Source organism: Conger conger, chromosome 3 (assembly GCF_963514075.1).
Source record: "Conger conger chromosome 3, fConCon1.1, whole genome shotgun sequence".
NCBI classification, from domain to species: Eukaryota; Metazoa; Chordata; class Actinopteri; order Anguilliformes; family Congridae; genus Conger; species Conger conger.
This window is the reverse complement of record NC_083762.1, coordinates 34864271-34878939: the sequence shown is the minus strand read 5'-3', so window position 1 is coordinate 34878939 and position 14669 is coordinate 34864271. Positions and strand designations below refer to the sequence as shown.

Below are 14669 nucleotides of genomic sequence, written 5' to 3'. Positions count from 1 at the left end.
CTGCCTCCTCAGCTATCGTGGAGAACTGCAGACAAACATGTTCTCTCCTCTGAAGCACATTAAGTCAGCTGGTGCTTCTCATCACACACTGATAGAAGCTGAATTACATTTCTTCAAATTATTTTTTATCACTTAGTTATTTGATCATTAAAGAAGAGCATTTTACGTAACATTTTGTACAAGTAATGAGCACTCAGTGGCCTCAGAGAGAATGGCTTCAGCTGCTGTCAAAGAAACAATCTACCTTTGCTTACTAACTAGCGAGATAGCTGGCAAATATACATCTTTGATAATCATAGACAAACGCGGCATTCCTGCTGAAAAATGGCAGCATAGATTAGTGAAGATGGTTATGCTGGTGACCAGCATACTGGAACCAGCTGGCAGGTCACCAGCTTGCATATCTGAAATGGGTGATGTTTCATTTGGGTAATCATCATTAATGAATCAATAATAGTTAATTGGAGTTGAATATAAATTCCATATAACATGTAAACAAAGTGTACAAGTCATAGCTCAGACCTTCGTTGCTATGGCTGACCTCTCTTTACATTACATTTACATGTATTGCTTTATTAGAAGATGAGGCACATGGCCTACAGAGATGCCACACTGACTGCCCAGCCCCAAACAGATCCTTCTAAGTAACACACTGGAGCCAGAGCTTAGAAGATCCACATGCTGTTCCTGTCCAATTCCAGAACATGTTCAGGTGCTTTTCGTCCTCAGCTTCTTGGGGACTGGCACAGGACAGGGAAAACATTCCCTCAGTTTTGTTCAACCCTGTAACACTACGCTATCCCCACCTGTTAAAATAATGTAATTTTCCATTTGACATAATTCATGAGAAAATTACATTATTCAAGTCTTTTCAGGAACATGGAACATGGTTTTGAGGAACATGGTTAAAAAAGAGGTAATCATCTTCTCATGTTTGTACTGTTTTTCCTGTCAGACTGAGCTTTGACAATGATGAGAGCAGACAATGCCAGTACAGGCTCATCATTGTACCTACAGAGTATGAGTCTCCAGCATTGCATCAAGCCTGCATATAAACACCATGAACACCATTTCTGTTTGTACTACATGGCTTGATGGCTTCTCCCAGACATTGACAACTCTGTGAAACATACTGGTGAATGCTTATTGTAAATTTCTATTTCTTCAATGAACTACCAATTTGCCTTTAGGTTGAATAATTTGAAAACTGTGACTAAACACTGCAGTTACAATGCAGTGTTATCTATTTCCACCTGAACATATTAAATAACTTGGCCCTGTGTTTCTTTAAGTGCCAATTAAATTTGCATGAACAATCTGAGTAGCCTGGGTTAGTACTGTGAACATCTGATATGAAGGCATGATGGAGTGCTTGTGGCAATAACATAAGTCGTTTTTTTAGACCAGCTATATTCATACATGAACCCTGATATGTTTTTATTGTTGGTTTTTTCAGTTCTCTCCCCCAACTATTATTAATAATTCCAATAATTACTAATAATAACTCCTTGTTCACCACAATCCTAGAGGGTGGATAACATTTATTACAGATTTTGCAGATTACAAGCACAATAAGGTTTAAGTTGGTCTGAAATCAGTTGGTAATGTGGAACTTTAAATATGCAATCCTATCTTTTGGTTAAAAGTGACACAATATTTGTAATTCGAAGTTGAGTTTTTGCAGTTTTTTTATGCAGTTAGTAGGCTATTTCACTGTACACAAATATTTCCACAATTCCAATATCATTACATTACATTAGATTAATGGCATTTGGCAGACGCTCTTATCCAGAGCGACGTACAGTTGATTAGACTAAGCAGGGTCTCCCCTGGAGCAATGCAGGGTTAAGGGCCTTGCTGAAGGGCCCAACGGCTGTATGATCTACATTGGGGATTGAACCACCAACCTTGCATGTCCTATTCATGCACCTTAACCACTATACTACAGGCCGCCCAAAAAGTCATGAATTGGAGATGGTCCAATTCTATGAATTGAGAACATATTGATTGGGTCCATTTGGTGGTTATTCTGCTGGTTACAGTGGCCCAATAGTTTATTTTTGCTTCTATTTCTGTGTTGTTACACTGCAAATTAAAATCAATCCCTTGAGTAATGACAGGTACATTCACACTTCATGTTATTGAATAAACTCTTGCACAACTTATATATTAAATATGTATTGCAAAAACATACTTGGAATAAGCAGTCTTATAATATAACATTGTTTTCTTGATCCCAATATAGCATGCACAATAGGTCTATGTCAAGGATATTAGTGACTTGTATATCCCACTTTTTAAATAGAAATATTACACATTTATATTAATGGGGCGAACGATATTTAACATCAGCATTTTGCTCATTTATTGTAAGATATTCACTTTTACATGGATGTGCCTGTCGATCCAAACCACCTCTGGCTGGCCCGTTGCAGTAATAGCCTTTCAACCTAGGATGTACCGTATGTGTAATTCTTCAAACTTTATGCAATCTGTGTTGGTGCAGTCCCAATTTTGTGTAACATGTAGACTTTTCAGGTTGTAGCCTAACATGACGCATCTTTCAACAACATTAGAATGAATATCAAGAAAATAGAACAAACCATTTCTTCATCGCTTGCAATTGTCTATAACGCAATGTATCGTTAGCGCCACTACGTGGTTAAAAAAGAAGCCGCAACAAAATGTAAGACTTCGAGGATGCGTTTTCAGGTCTGCTTCTCTCGGTGTAGTGAAATAAAACAACGGATTTAATTGAGTTATCAATAACTTGTCATCGTTGCCAGATTGACGTGCAGCTGAAGGTTTGGCGAAGTATGTACGGTGTTTTCCAGTGGTTGTATTACATTCTCAAGACATAGCAGTGCGAAGACTTTCTTCCAGAATGCATTTCTTGTAATCTCATACTTTGGCACATGGATTAATTTTGCCACGCTTGCAACAGCACGGATATTGAATTTGGACCATGCACGTGCTGGCCCCGTTTGCTTACAGATGAGACATATTTGAATATGACTTCACTCATGCCCAATCCGGTACCTCATCTATCGACAATCACTTCCATGCCTTCGCTGTGGGTCTGCCGTTCGCCTTGTTCATTTCATTTGGCGTAATGAAAGTGTACAAGTGCATTCAGATCTCGCTAATAAAGTAATCGTTTTGTGAAATTTTTCTCTAATGTGCGCGTGACGAGCTCTTTATTCTTCTTCATACTGTTCCTTCAGGCTTTTCCCGATCAAAACAAATGCACCTGCACTTTTTGAAATAGTCTTTCCCTCGAGAGCAGTAAAAATTGACTCCCTGGCTTCCTCCACGAGGCAATTATGTGCCATCTGTTCTCGTCTTGGTGTTCCAACTCATTTTGTTTCTGCTATTGTTTCTATAATATTATACGGCGTAAATTGATGTTATTGGCTATATCGAATGATGAGTGACGGCAGAGGAATTAATCGAATCTAGCAGCAGAACTGGGCCGTTCCCTCTGTGAAAAGGATCCAAACGGCAACACTATTAGGAGCTTAGCTCTGATGTAAATAAACATCATTGCCCATTTGTAAGAATGTACTTCAGAAGTCTCAGTGTTATTGCAATTATTTTTATTTAAAACAAATCAAAAGCCATTGGCATTTAATTAAAGATCGACAAAATAAGTAAATACCTCACACACAGGTGTCCAGACATGCACATATCACCACATGTGTGTGCACACACAAACATGCACAAAAACAAATGAATGATTAGAGCCTTTCCTGATTCATGATGTCCAAAAAGTTTCATAATGAAGTCCTCTTTGTCTTTAGTGTAGTCTAAAAGGGGTAGAGCAGATGGCCTCCTCGTTCTTTGATACAAACATGATACTAATAGGATTTAAATAGAGATTGGCTGTTTGAGCTGACATAGAATACACAGGCTTGTGTGATGGAGAAATATGCACCATCCTCTATGCACAAGTCACATTATTGGTTTTTACAGTACCTATTGGTGTCATTACTCTCTGTCAGTTGGAACGGGGTAGCTGTAGCCTACATTTATCTAATTTTGGATCTGTTGGAGGCGGCCGGACAGTTGGATGCTGAAGCGAACAGCAGTGACAATAAACGGGATATGTGTTGCGGATGTGTGTCATTTAAAGCAAGGCCAAACATTTGCGGTTTGGGGGCAGGGCAAGGGCTGGTACAAGAATAATATACAGAGGGGAGAAAGTAAGAGAGAAAGAGAGAATAGAGAAAGAATGGGTAGGAGAGCTTTGGATTTGAACTTGAGAGTCAAATGATTTATTAAATATTGTTATTGCTGTTTTATTATTAGGGATCATAGTCCTATTGGTGTTTAAGGTGGAAACGAACAGGAATGTAAGGGTTATTATTGCTATCGTCATGATCATATGGCAGTTTTTATTTCTGTACTCTATCTTCAATGATTTATTGTGACACTTTTAGTTGGATATAGAGTATATCCCAACTGTATAAGCCAAGCAATAATGTGGTTGTAGTACAGAGAGAGAGAGAGATAGAGATTTCTTTAATTGTTTCTTTCACCAATTTGCACACACACACACACACACACACACACACACACACACACACACACAGGCAGCTGAATCCTGGGGAAAATATCATTGTGGAAAGGGAGAGAAGTCAATTGATATAGAAGGGATGAGCGACAGCAGAGTTAACAGAAGTATCGCTCTCTCTCCCACTCCAGCTGTTGCCCTTTCTCTGAAATGGCTCTGCGTTAAGGAAGTAAATCACATTCCGAAGAGTGCTGTGCATACTGTGACCCGTAAGTCAATCTCATAAAGGTACCATCGAAAAAGCCTGTTGATTTTATTAGACTTTACTGCATTGAATCGACATTAAAATATCTTACGGCAGCACCCGGCAAAGGAGTTGTCCTTTATCATATAGATCACACTGCATAAAGATGTTATGTAACTATAGTTTACATGGTACAAACAATTCCAGTTTTCCATAAAAGTTGACCTGGAACTGCAGTGCTGCCTCAAAACAGGATTTATAACCAAGGATAATAAAGTAATGCATAATAATAAATGTTATGGCTGAGTATTAGTGTGTTTTTGAATGGCATGCAAATACTTGGATGTTTTTGCTGGTGATGACCTGTGTGTATCACACATGTGCATGCAAGCATACCAGTTACAGCTGCTGACCAGAAAATTTAGGGAGACATTTTCCTGATAGGATTAAGTCACAAAGCACTCAGTACCAGCCAGTTCTCCTGAATTAGGTAAAACGAGAAATAAAAAAAATATATTTACAAAATTGTGCACATTTCAATCGATGTTGTTCGAAATCATGAATACCTGGAGCTGCTCTTTGTTTTCCACACACTATTTATGACACAATAATCTTTATTGCAATGTAGGTAGTTAACAGAGTAGATTACCTTTTTTGTGTACTTAGTGAATAAACATATTTTTCTAAATTTAATTTAGTATTTAGTCCCCCTAACATGGCATGAAGAAGCTGTGTGTTCACCTGCCAATGGATTATTCAGATCTTTGGTAAACTTGTTAATTACAGAAAATGATTGAAAACAGGTAAAAGAAAAAAGAAATTCTATAATCAGTTTATTTAGGCCAACACAGGGCTGGTGACTTACTTTATTGATGATATGTGATCTGAATAGGTAGACTGAATTATTTTTTGAGGCAGGTTTTGCCTCTGCTTTGTTGTTCTGGCACTTAAAGTGGTCCATTTTATTCATAGTGTACCAGTGGTTTTGATCAGGAAATCTGAAGTTCCCCCAGACTCCAAAATACCCCCAGACCCTCATCTCACAACAATATGCACATAACAGCTGGAAAAGATATGGTAGCAAAGCCTATGTCATCTCTCTTTACATACTTTGTATGGTTTTGATGCATAATATGTTGCAATTTCATTGTTAAATAACGTACATGTATATATGTTCCATGCAAATATTATTATATGCATATGAACGAGCATGTTTCTAGTGCTACTACATGTAATACACTATTAGGCACTATGTGTCTCCTTTAGGGTAGAATACAGTCAGACTGGCCCTGTGTCAGATAGCATACTGCAGCAAAACATCTTTCCTTTCTTACTGCCTTAGTTTGTGCACCACAGGTTACAAAGTCATGTTTGCTGGCCTATAAAATATCTCTGCAGTGCACATGTAATGCCTCTCACATATCAGTGGTGAGACCTGTGTGTGTGTGTGTGTGTGTGTGTGTGTGTTTTAGTATGTGTCTGTGTGTGTGGGAATGTATGTATGTGTGTGTATGCGCTTGTGGTGGTGGGGTTGAAAAAAAAAGAAAAGTTTTCACGCAAACGTTTGCTTCTTCATCACGAGTCGTATCCCAGGGTCACCGAGGAGAAACCTTTGGTGAAGAAGAAAAAAGAGCAGACGAAATCACTGTCATTCTCTATTGCGTTTTTCTTTTCTGAATACACACACTATTAAAATACAAATAATAGTTCATAATAAGCATAATTATAATATTTCATTATCATTAGGGCCACCACTTTGTCTCCCCTTGTTTTCTCACATGGTATTTCAGTCCTCCGCCCGCTAGAGGTCACTATAGCTTCGTTGTCAAGCTCCTTCTCAAACAATTATCCCATTTGCACAACCTCAATAATCTCTGCTAATAAAGTAATTGCCACTAATTAAGCACAGACGATGATTGACAGTGATGTTTACAAGCGACACTCACATGTTAAATTCAGTTTGATTATTTACTACTGTGGGTATGCTGCAGTATTTTCAAATGTTGTGAAGGTGCATGGTTTTTTTCAGGTTTATTAGAAGCAGTGGGAAATGCCTACACGAAAAATGAGAGCAGTTACATAACATTTAAATTGCACAACATAAGTTAAAAATAAATATTAACTAAACTAATTAACTAATAATAATGAACTAATAATGGCGACCAGTTCAGACCCAAGAAACCTTGATAACAGCAAGTAAAACCTGGCACCCTCCAAAATCTGGAACATGGACAGAAGTAAAAAGAGCTATTCTTGGTTTTACTCAGCACACTTATCCAGGTAACTCAGCAATCCTGCTTCATGAAATACCCCCCTGGTGTCCTGAGATAAGTGTGTAGTCAACTGCTTATGTGACCAATTGCTGTGCTGAGTAACAATGAAAGCCAGCTCTCTAGGGTCAACTTTAACACATTCCTTTCCCTGTCCCTTGAGGGAGGTATATTCCTCACTAAATTCAAACTAAACGGTTGCTCTGCAAGGGAGGATAGACGATGAAAAGCCAAAATGGAACTAAACGACCTTCGCACCTACATTTACATTTTAGTCATTTGGCAGACGCTTTTAATCCAAAGCGACTTACAAGTGCATAGGTTCTACCATAAGTCAAAGAACTAACTAACAAAGAACCTACTGTAACAGATGCTCCCCCATAGTTGCCTTGGCTTCGAGCGGAAGTATTTTTTGCTTAGTTATAAACTCCTAACGAGCAAGAGAGGAATTGCAACAACAGACAACCTCAAACCACAACACTGTTTATGCTTCCCTTATCATAGAGTTCAGTGTTCTTGTGCACTGTTTTGGATAGCTGACAGTGACAAACGCAACAGAGCTTGCCGCCTTTTCGTAGTGTTAGTAAGACAATTGCCGAACAGGTGACTTTAAGAGATCTTGACTTTGGTGTGCTACAAAACACTAGTTTTCACGTTAGCTAACCAACTATATTGTGAGCAAGCAAGTAAGTAGGCTGGATATATAATTAAGATATGATAGTCTACCACAAACGATGCAACTGCAACTTATAGTTTAAGAAATAAAGGTACGGATGATTGAACACGTAAAGACACAAAAGGAACGTGTAGCTGCCCAAATTTAAATCCAGACAAGCGATCACTACAATTCTGTATACTATTGCTTATCTAGTTAGAAAACAATACCAGTTCGCGATATCAAGCAAATTAGCGATTACAAGTTAGCTTCCCGAATGTACAAATATCCACCTGAAGCACAAAGTTTCAATGATTGCTTGTCGAGTGCAATTTAGGCAGCGACACAAACAATCAGAATAAACCGACAGAATGCCTTTGCCTGTGGCATTTTTCAACCAATGAGCTTTAACTGCTGTACAGCTGTACAACGTTTTGATACATTTGACGGCCCTTGAAACCCGAATTTAAGGTCTATAAACACAGGCAACATGTCAGTGAGCCCTTTTTAATGATAGGAAGGGATTTACAATGGTCTTGTAACAATGTTTTAACACAAAAATCTTACCTATTGTACCTTTAAGTAATTGTTTATAAATGTATCCATTAAAAAACTCAATTTTATGAAGAGTCACTTAACTGAATGGAGTGCCTATGGGGACCTCTTGAGAATAAGCACTGAAATACAATTTAAATCTCTGCAGGTCACATGGTGGAGACAAACTGGTGGCCCTAAGTTTCACATATCATAATACAAATAAAATAAACAGTATGATAAACAAAAGCAGTATCATTCATTTCTTGATGACATTACACCATGAAGTTTATATTATCAGTAATGGTACCTGAGCACCACTCCTACTAGCACTGCGGCAATGAGAGGCCCAACCCAGTACACCCAGTGATAGGGCCAGTAGTTAGCCACCACTGCTGGGCCGAAGGCTCTGGCCGGGTTCAGACAGGCACCCGACACACCACCCCTGACACCATTGAGAGAGAAAAAGTCAAAAAGTCGAACATACAAATGTGCTATACTCCTGGAGCTACTGATTTAGCCTCCGGTTTTCTCATGAAAATGATGTTACACTACACTCACTGAGCACTTTATTAGGAACACTATAGTAATACTGGGTAGGGCCTCCCTTTGCCCTCAAAACAGCCTCAATTCTTTGTGGCATGGATTCCACAAGATGTTGACAACAATTCTTTGAGATTCTGTTCCATGTTGACATGATTCTATCTTGCAATTTCTGCAGATTTGTAAGCAGCTCATTCATGCTGTGAATCTCCCATTCTGCCATATCCTAAAGGTATTCTATTGGATTCAGATCCAGAGACTGGGAAGGCCAATGAAGAACAATGAACTAATTGTCATGTTCATGAAACCAGTTTGAGGCGACTTTTGCATTGTGACATGGTGCATTATTATGCCGGAAGTAGCCATTAGAAGATGGGTACATTATGGCCATGAAGAGATGCACATGGTCAGTAACAATGCTCAGATAGGCTGTTGCGTTCAAGCAATGGTTGATTGGTATTAATGTGCCCAAAGTGTAGCAATAAAACATACCCCACACCATTACACCATTGCCACCAGCCAGGACTGTTGACACAAGGTAGGTTGGGCCCATGGATTCATGCTGTTGGTGCCAAATTCTGGCGCTATCATCTGTATGCCTCAGCAGAAATCAAGATTCATCAGACCAGGCTATGTTTTTCCAGTCTTCAACTATCCAGTTTTGGTGAACCTGTGCCCCCTACAGCCTCAGCATTATGTTCTTGGCTGACCTGAACCCAACGCCATTGTCTGCTGTTCCTCCTCGACGTGTTCCGCATTCTGAGATGCTTTTCTGCTCACCACGATTGTACAGAGTGGTTATCTGTGTTACTGTAGCCTGTCTGTCAGCTCGAACCAGTCCGGCCATTCTCCATTGACCTCTCCCATCAACAAGGCATTTCTGTCTGCAGAACTGCTGATTACAGGATGTTTTTTGTTTTTCACACCAAAAAAGCAGTAGCAGCAGTTATGGAAATACTCAGATTTTTTTCCCCATTCTGATTGGTGACTGAAGCTCCTGACCTGTATCTGCATGATTTTATGCATTGCACTGCTGCCACACAATTGGCTGATTAGATAATCACATGATTAAGTAGGTGTACAGTTGTTCCTAATAAAATGATTAGTGAGTGTATATGGACAAAGGCTGTCAACACACTTTAAACATCTCTTTCTTCTTGGTGGAGTATGTGAGGAAAATGCATTAAATGACACACTGGGATTATGCAGTATCAGTTTGTTTTGCTAAAGTATCATTAATTAAAATGTTGATATATGTCTATCAAACGTTCCGAACCTAGGTTATGCCACTCAGCCTAATCCCTCAATTTACTGTTTAATCCTGTTTGATGGAGTTTCCAAAGCACATTTCTAAAAGGATGTAAAATGTGAGATACACAGAGAGAAAGATGTACGTGTACGTTTACCCTCCCAGAATGGCAACGGTGAGCGTGAGCCCGATGCAGAAGGGGGCGAGGGGCGTCTTGCTCTGCGTGTTGATTGCGCCCATGCACACGGTCAGGACCAGGTAGAATGTCATGACAATCTCAGCCACCAGGGCACCGGCCACCTGTCCGTCCGTCCTGACGGAAGTGAAGGCCCCACCCGTTGCGTTGATGAAATTTCCGTGAGACGACACGGCCTACATGTGGCCAGAGTGAGAGAACATTGTTTTCATTATTAGTATTACTTTTTACACTGTTTGTGTCTGGGTTTTGCACACAAGTGTAATGGGAGAGAAAGAGGGTGCGAGAGTGAGAGAACCACTGTGGTCGAAATGCTGACTGTTCGCCATAACCACCAGTGTTTTCTTTCTTTTGTTCGCATTAAGGGGATGCACCATAGGTGAAAAGGGAGATTTTGGCCAGACAGGCAAATTTTATGATATATCTTCTACAACTACTGTAGGTTCAAAAAATATGTGAAAGAATGAGCAGCAATTTCTAAATTACATATTTCCTGTATGAAAAATGTTTTCCAATTTAACTTCTAATAGATATAGCTACCAAATTGTACTTGGTGCTTCTTAACCAAAATAGCTGGTGATTAACAGAGGCTCTTTAAAATCTTTTCTGTTCCATTCTTAAGAGTCACAGGAGTCCATGATCTACATGAAAATATAGGGAGCACTCACCCTGGCTAAGCCAGCCCCGACCAGCCCTCCGCAGAACTGAGCCACCCAATAGGGAATAAGCAGAATGGCATTCAGACCTCCACATAAGGCAGCTCCTAGTGACACCGCAGGGTTTATGTGTCCACCACTAGACCAAACAGAGCCAATACAGCAAACAAGGTCAGGCGAAACAGAGCCAATCAGACCTAGGTCAAATACCTAACTGTTTACATCAAATACTTCTCAACACTATACTGAGCTGGTGTATGAAATACTTTAACTCTAATACTCTAATACTCTAGGACCTTCTGGTCCTCTTAAGCGCACCAAGCAAGATAAATCGAGCACAGAAAAGTATATGAATACAAAACAATGACATTTTTGACTCAGGTCTGGAACCAATACAACAGGGATGGTTTTAAGCCATGTGAAAGAGCAAAATCTGTTCACCAGCTCATTTGGTGGAATATATATTTTGGCCAGTGAATAGCCTGTGCCAATTTATTTACTGCAAGAAAATAAAGGTGACGGCGGTGATGGAAGTTTGGAATTAACATTTAATTGTTCTTTATGTGCCAGAGCACTACTCAGCCTCTGTACTACTTAACTTATGAATTATATGCATGATATTTTATATTCCGACACAATATTTTGCTATTATGGTTCACAGCATTGTTTCTTGGATATTATTACTGTTTATTGGGCATAATGCTCAATGTTCAATGGCACAAACTATTTAATGAGGTAAAGAAGTATATTACAGAATGTAACGTGAAATGTGTGTGTACCACAGTTTACATTGCTTTGATACTGTACTTGCTCAAACATTTGTAGTCTATTTCAATGTTTCCTAACTTTGGTCCAGGACCACATCATCTTTACATATGTATTCTTCCAAATTTAGCTCTTAATGTTTTGTCAAATACAGATAAATAGGAAACATTCATTAAACATTTTTGTTCATGTTTGTCCCTTTATCAAACTGTCTCATCTGAGAGTAATCAATCATTAATAAATAGTACAGACAAGATTCCTAGGCAAAATTACCTGCTTAATTGAATACACAGCTACGGTATGACACCTAGGCCAGAGTTGAGAAACACTCCCGTACTTCATTGTAGCAACCACAAAACTCTCACTTTCACATACAATATGTTCTAAATATGTTCTAAGTTCTAAACTCGCTACAGTCCTTTATCGTCAAAGAACACGAGTTACTGTTATCGACTGTGTCGGGACCTTTTGCACCATATAGTACCTCACTCCTGCCGTAATGGCTACAGAAATAGCGAGCGCAACTCCATGCGCTACTGCCGGTTGAAGCCTGCCTGTTCCCGGTGAGTTTTCTATCAGCGAAGCGCAGCCGGTGAATACGAAGAGTCCAGTCCCAAAAAACTCGGCCACGCACGGCAGCACGTACGTGTCGTACCCAGTATGACGGCTTTTCTGCCTCCCAGCTTTATCACAATCGCCCTTACCGGCTGGCAGGGTAGACATCGTTCTTTGGGGACTATCAGAAACCAAAGACTAATTAGGACATGGAAAAATAGACTTCAGCACAAAAAAAATCTGTCTTGATAATGTATGTAAGACACTAAATCTCATATTCACTGATAGCTACGAGTTAATTAAACGCAGCCCTAACTCAAAATTGCTTTCTGAGAATTTACGAATAATAATTAGGCCTACTACCACACATGCAAATGGTGTTTGGTTATATATAGAGTATGATCTGTACAAAATATTTATGATAATCCAATGTGATGATACATAGTTAATTTAATAGTAATAAACTTAATAATATAGGCCTATATGACTCACCTACAGTACTGTAAATCCCAGTAACTTGCGTCCTTTCTTGGAATGCAACTTGATCACGGATGCATCACAAATGGCTCTTTCTTGGAAAAGTCAGCTTTTATAGGCCTTGCCTAACATTGTAGTTCTTTTTCCAACAGCATTAGACTTATGCATATTCAAAAATTAATGTTCTGGAAGATATTATGCTTGACTACTGAGCCTTGATATAGTGCCACAGGCACATTTGGGTCACCTTGTGGTCAGGCTCAGGAGACTCCTTGAACATGCAGTGGTTTGGATAAAGTTCGACTTGGTCACTGTTGAACGGTCTGTATTTTATGCATATGAATATCTAATGGTCTGTAAGCAAAACCATGAACCATGGACACAATATTTCGAATTCTGCCTTTTAAGATGCACATGTACGCACTCTAAACAAAACAAGCCATGTTGTGTTATTTTATCCCTGATTATACATATGTTGTTATTCTATTTTATGCATAATTATCTTACATCATATTAGTTTAACAATAATAGCACTAAATAAACAAGAGAAAAAAAATCCCTTGTTGCTTTTTATACCTAAAAGCAGATTTATTTTAAGATAAATATATATTCAGTGGTGCATGCACAGTGTTAAAAATGCAACTCTGACAGATGTATGACTCTAAAAGTGGTCAAATATTCTTTATACTTGTTGATTTTAGCACAGAATATTTTGATGTGTGGACTGTCGTTAAACATGCTTTATCGTTATGATCATGTTTTAAAGTGATTTCCAAACTGTTAAACCACAGCCCACGTAATTGACAAAAAATATATTTCTGTGACTCATTCCTTATTTAAATGTCACCATTTATATGTATTTACAGGGTATTATTTAGTTTGTGTGTCATTTTGACAACCCACTTCGGGGAATTCTGTTTGATAGAATAATTTGTTGTAATCTTTTCAAATGTCACTACATCCCATGTAATATGCTGTTAACTGTTGCTTGTTTTTTCCCTGCAGGAGCTGTGGAAATAAATGGCTAAATTTGCAATTACACATCAAACTGGACATACAAGATTCGAATGTACAAGCCAAGAAAAATGGAACAGAAAAGTAGGCTTTTATGTGTTTACACATACCACTGACATAGTCTAACTGTGGAACAGTGTTATGGCAGTTAGTTCTAGGCAAGTTGAGATTGAAAGCTCATGAGTTCCAAACTTCCCATCCCAGTCACTGAGGAGTGGAGACCACAGTTTCTATACATTCTTTAAACCTACTCTACAGCTTCAGGCTGAATCAAGATTGTTTTGCAGTCATTCTTTCAGAATGGATGGGGTCAAACAGTTTTCAAACACCATAGCGAAACCTCCTATGTCAAATGCTTGTGTCAAATAAGCTTGGTTGTCAGATGACTGGAGTCTGTGAGTACGTTATCTCATTTGAACTTTATAGATTTAAATTTAACACATAGCATTTTATTGTGGCATAGATCAAAACATACATACGTGTATGTATCATTGACCCATGCTATTGTTATTTTATTGTGTATTATTTACCATATTCAGAATAAAGATATCCAGATTGAATCTGAGTCTACACACAGAGAATAGCGCCATGACAATTCTTATGCCAAATGTATGTCATTTGGTTGATGAATAACATTTTGTAAAAAGGGTTCCGACTCTTAATTATCTCTGAGGGCCAACAAGAAGAGCATCAGGGCCAGTGAAATAATAGTTCTCATTTCCACTGCCTCGTAGAATGAGAAGAACCAGGATGGCTGATGTAGTGTTTCCATGGAAACAGAACAAACAGGACACTACAGTGAAGAAGATTCTGTTGGCAGGTGGGTAGCATGGTCAGACTTATGTTAAATTGACTCATTCAGTTCCATTGCACATTCCTGGTGCATAGGACTGCAGGGGTGTCCAGCACAGGGTTAGATACTTCTCCAGTCTGGATGTGCTGTATCTACCATCAAAGCGCACTTGGGGTCAGGTGGGCTGGGAGATTGATTTTGCAAT

The 14669-nt window shown here is 38.9% G+C and overlaps 1 protein-coding gene across 1 annotated transcript in view; it reads right to left on the bottom strand.

Moving 5' to 3' along the window:
* LOC133123461 (aquaporin-8-like) overlaps nucleotides 1–12348 on the bottom strand; it is a 53761-nt gene extending 41413 nt beyond the window's left edge. The window contains exons 1-4 of the mRNA XM_061233927.1: nucleotides 12110–12348; nucleotides 10873–10999; nucleotides 10166–10380; nucleotides 8527–8661 (exon numbers count right to left, since the gene is read on the bottom strand). Of these exons, the coding sequence (XP_061089911.1) occupies nucleotides 8527–8661; nucleotides 10166–10380; nucleotides 10873–10999; nucleotides 12110–12348 (716 nt within the window). The remainder of the gene's footprint in view (nucleotides 1–8526; nucleotides 8662–10165; nucleotides 10381–10872; nucleotides 11000–12109) is intronic.
* Between the last annotated feature and the right edge of the window lie 2321 nt (nucleotides 12349–14669).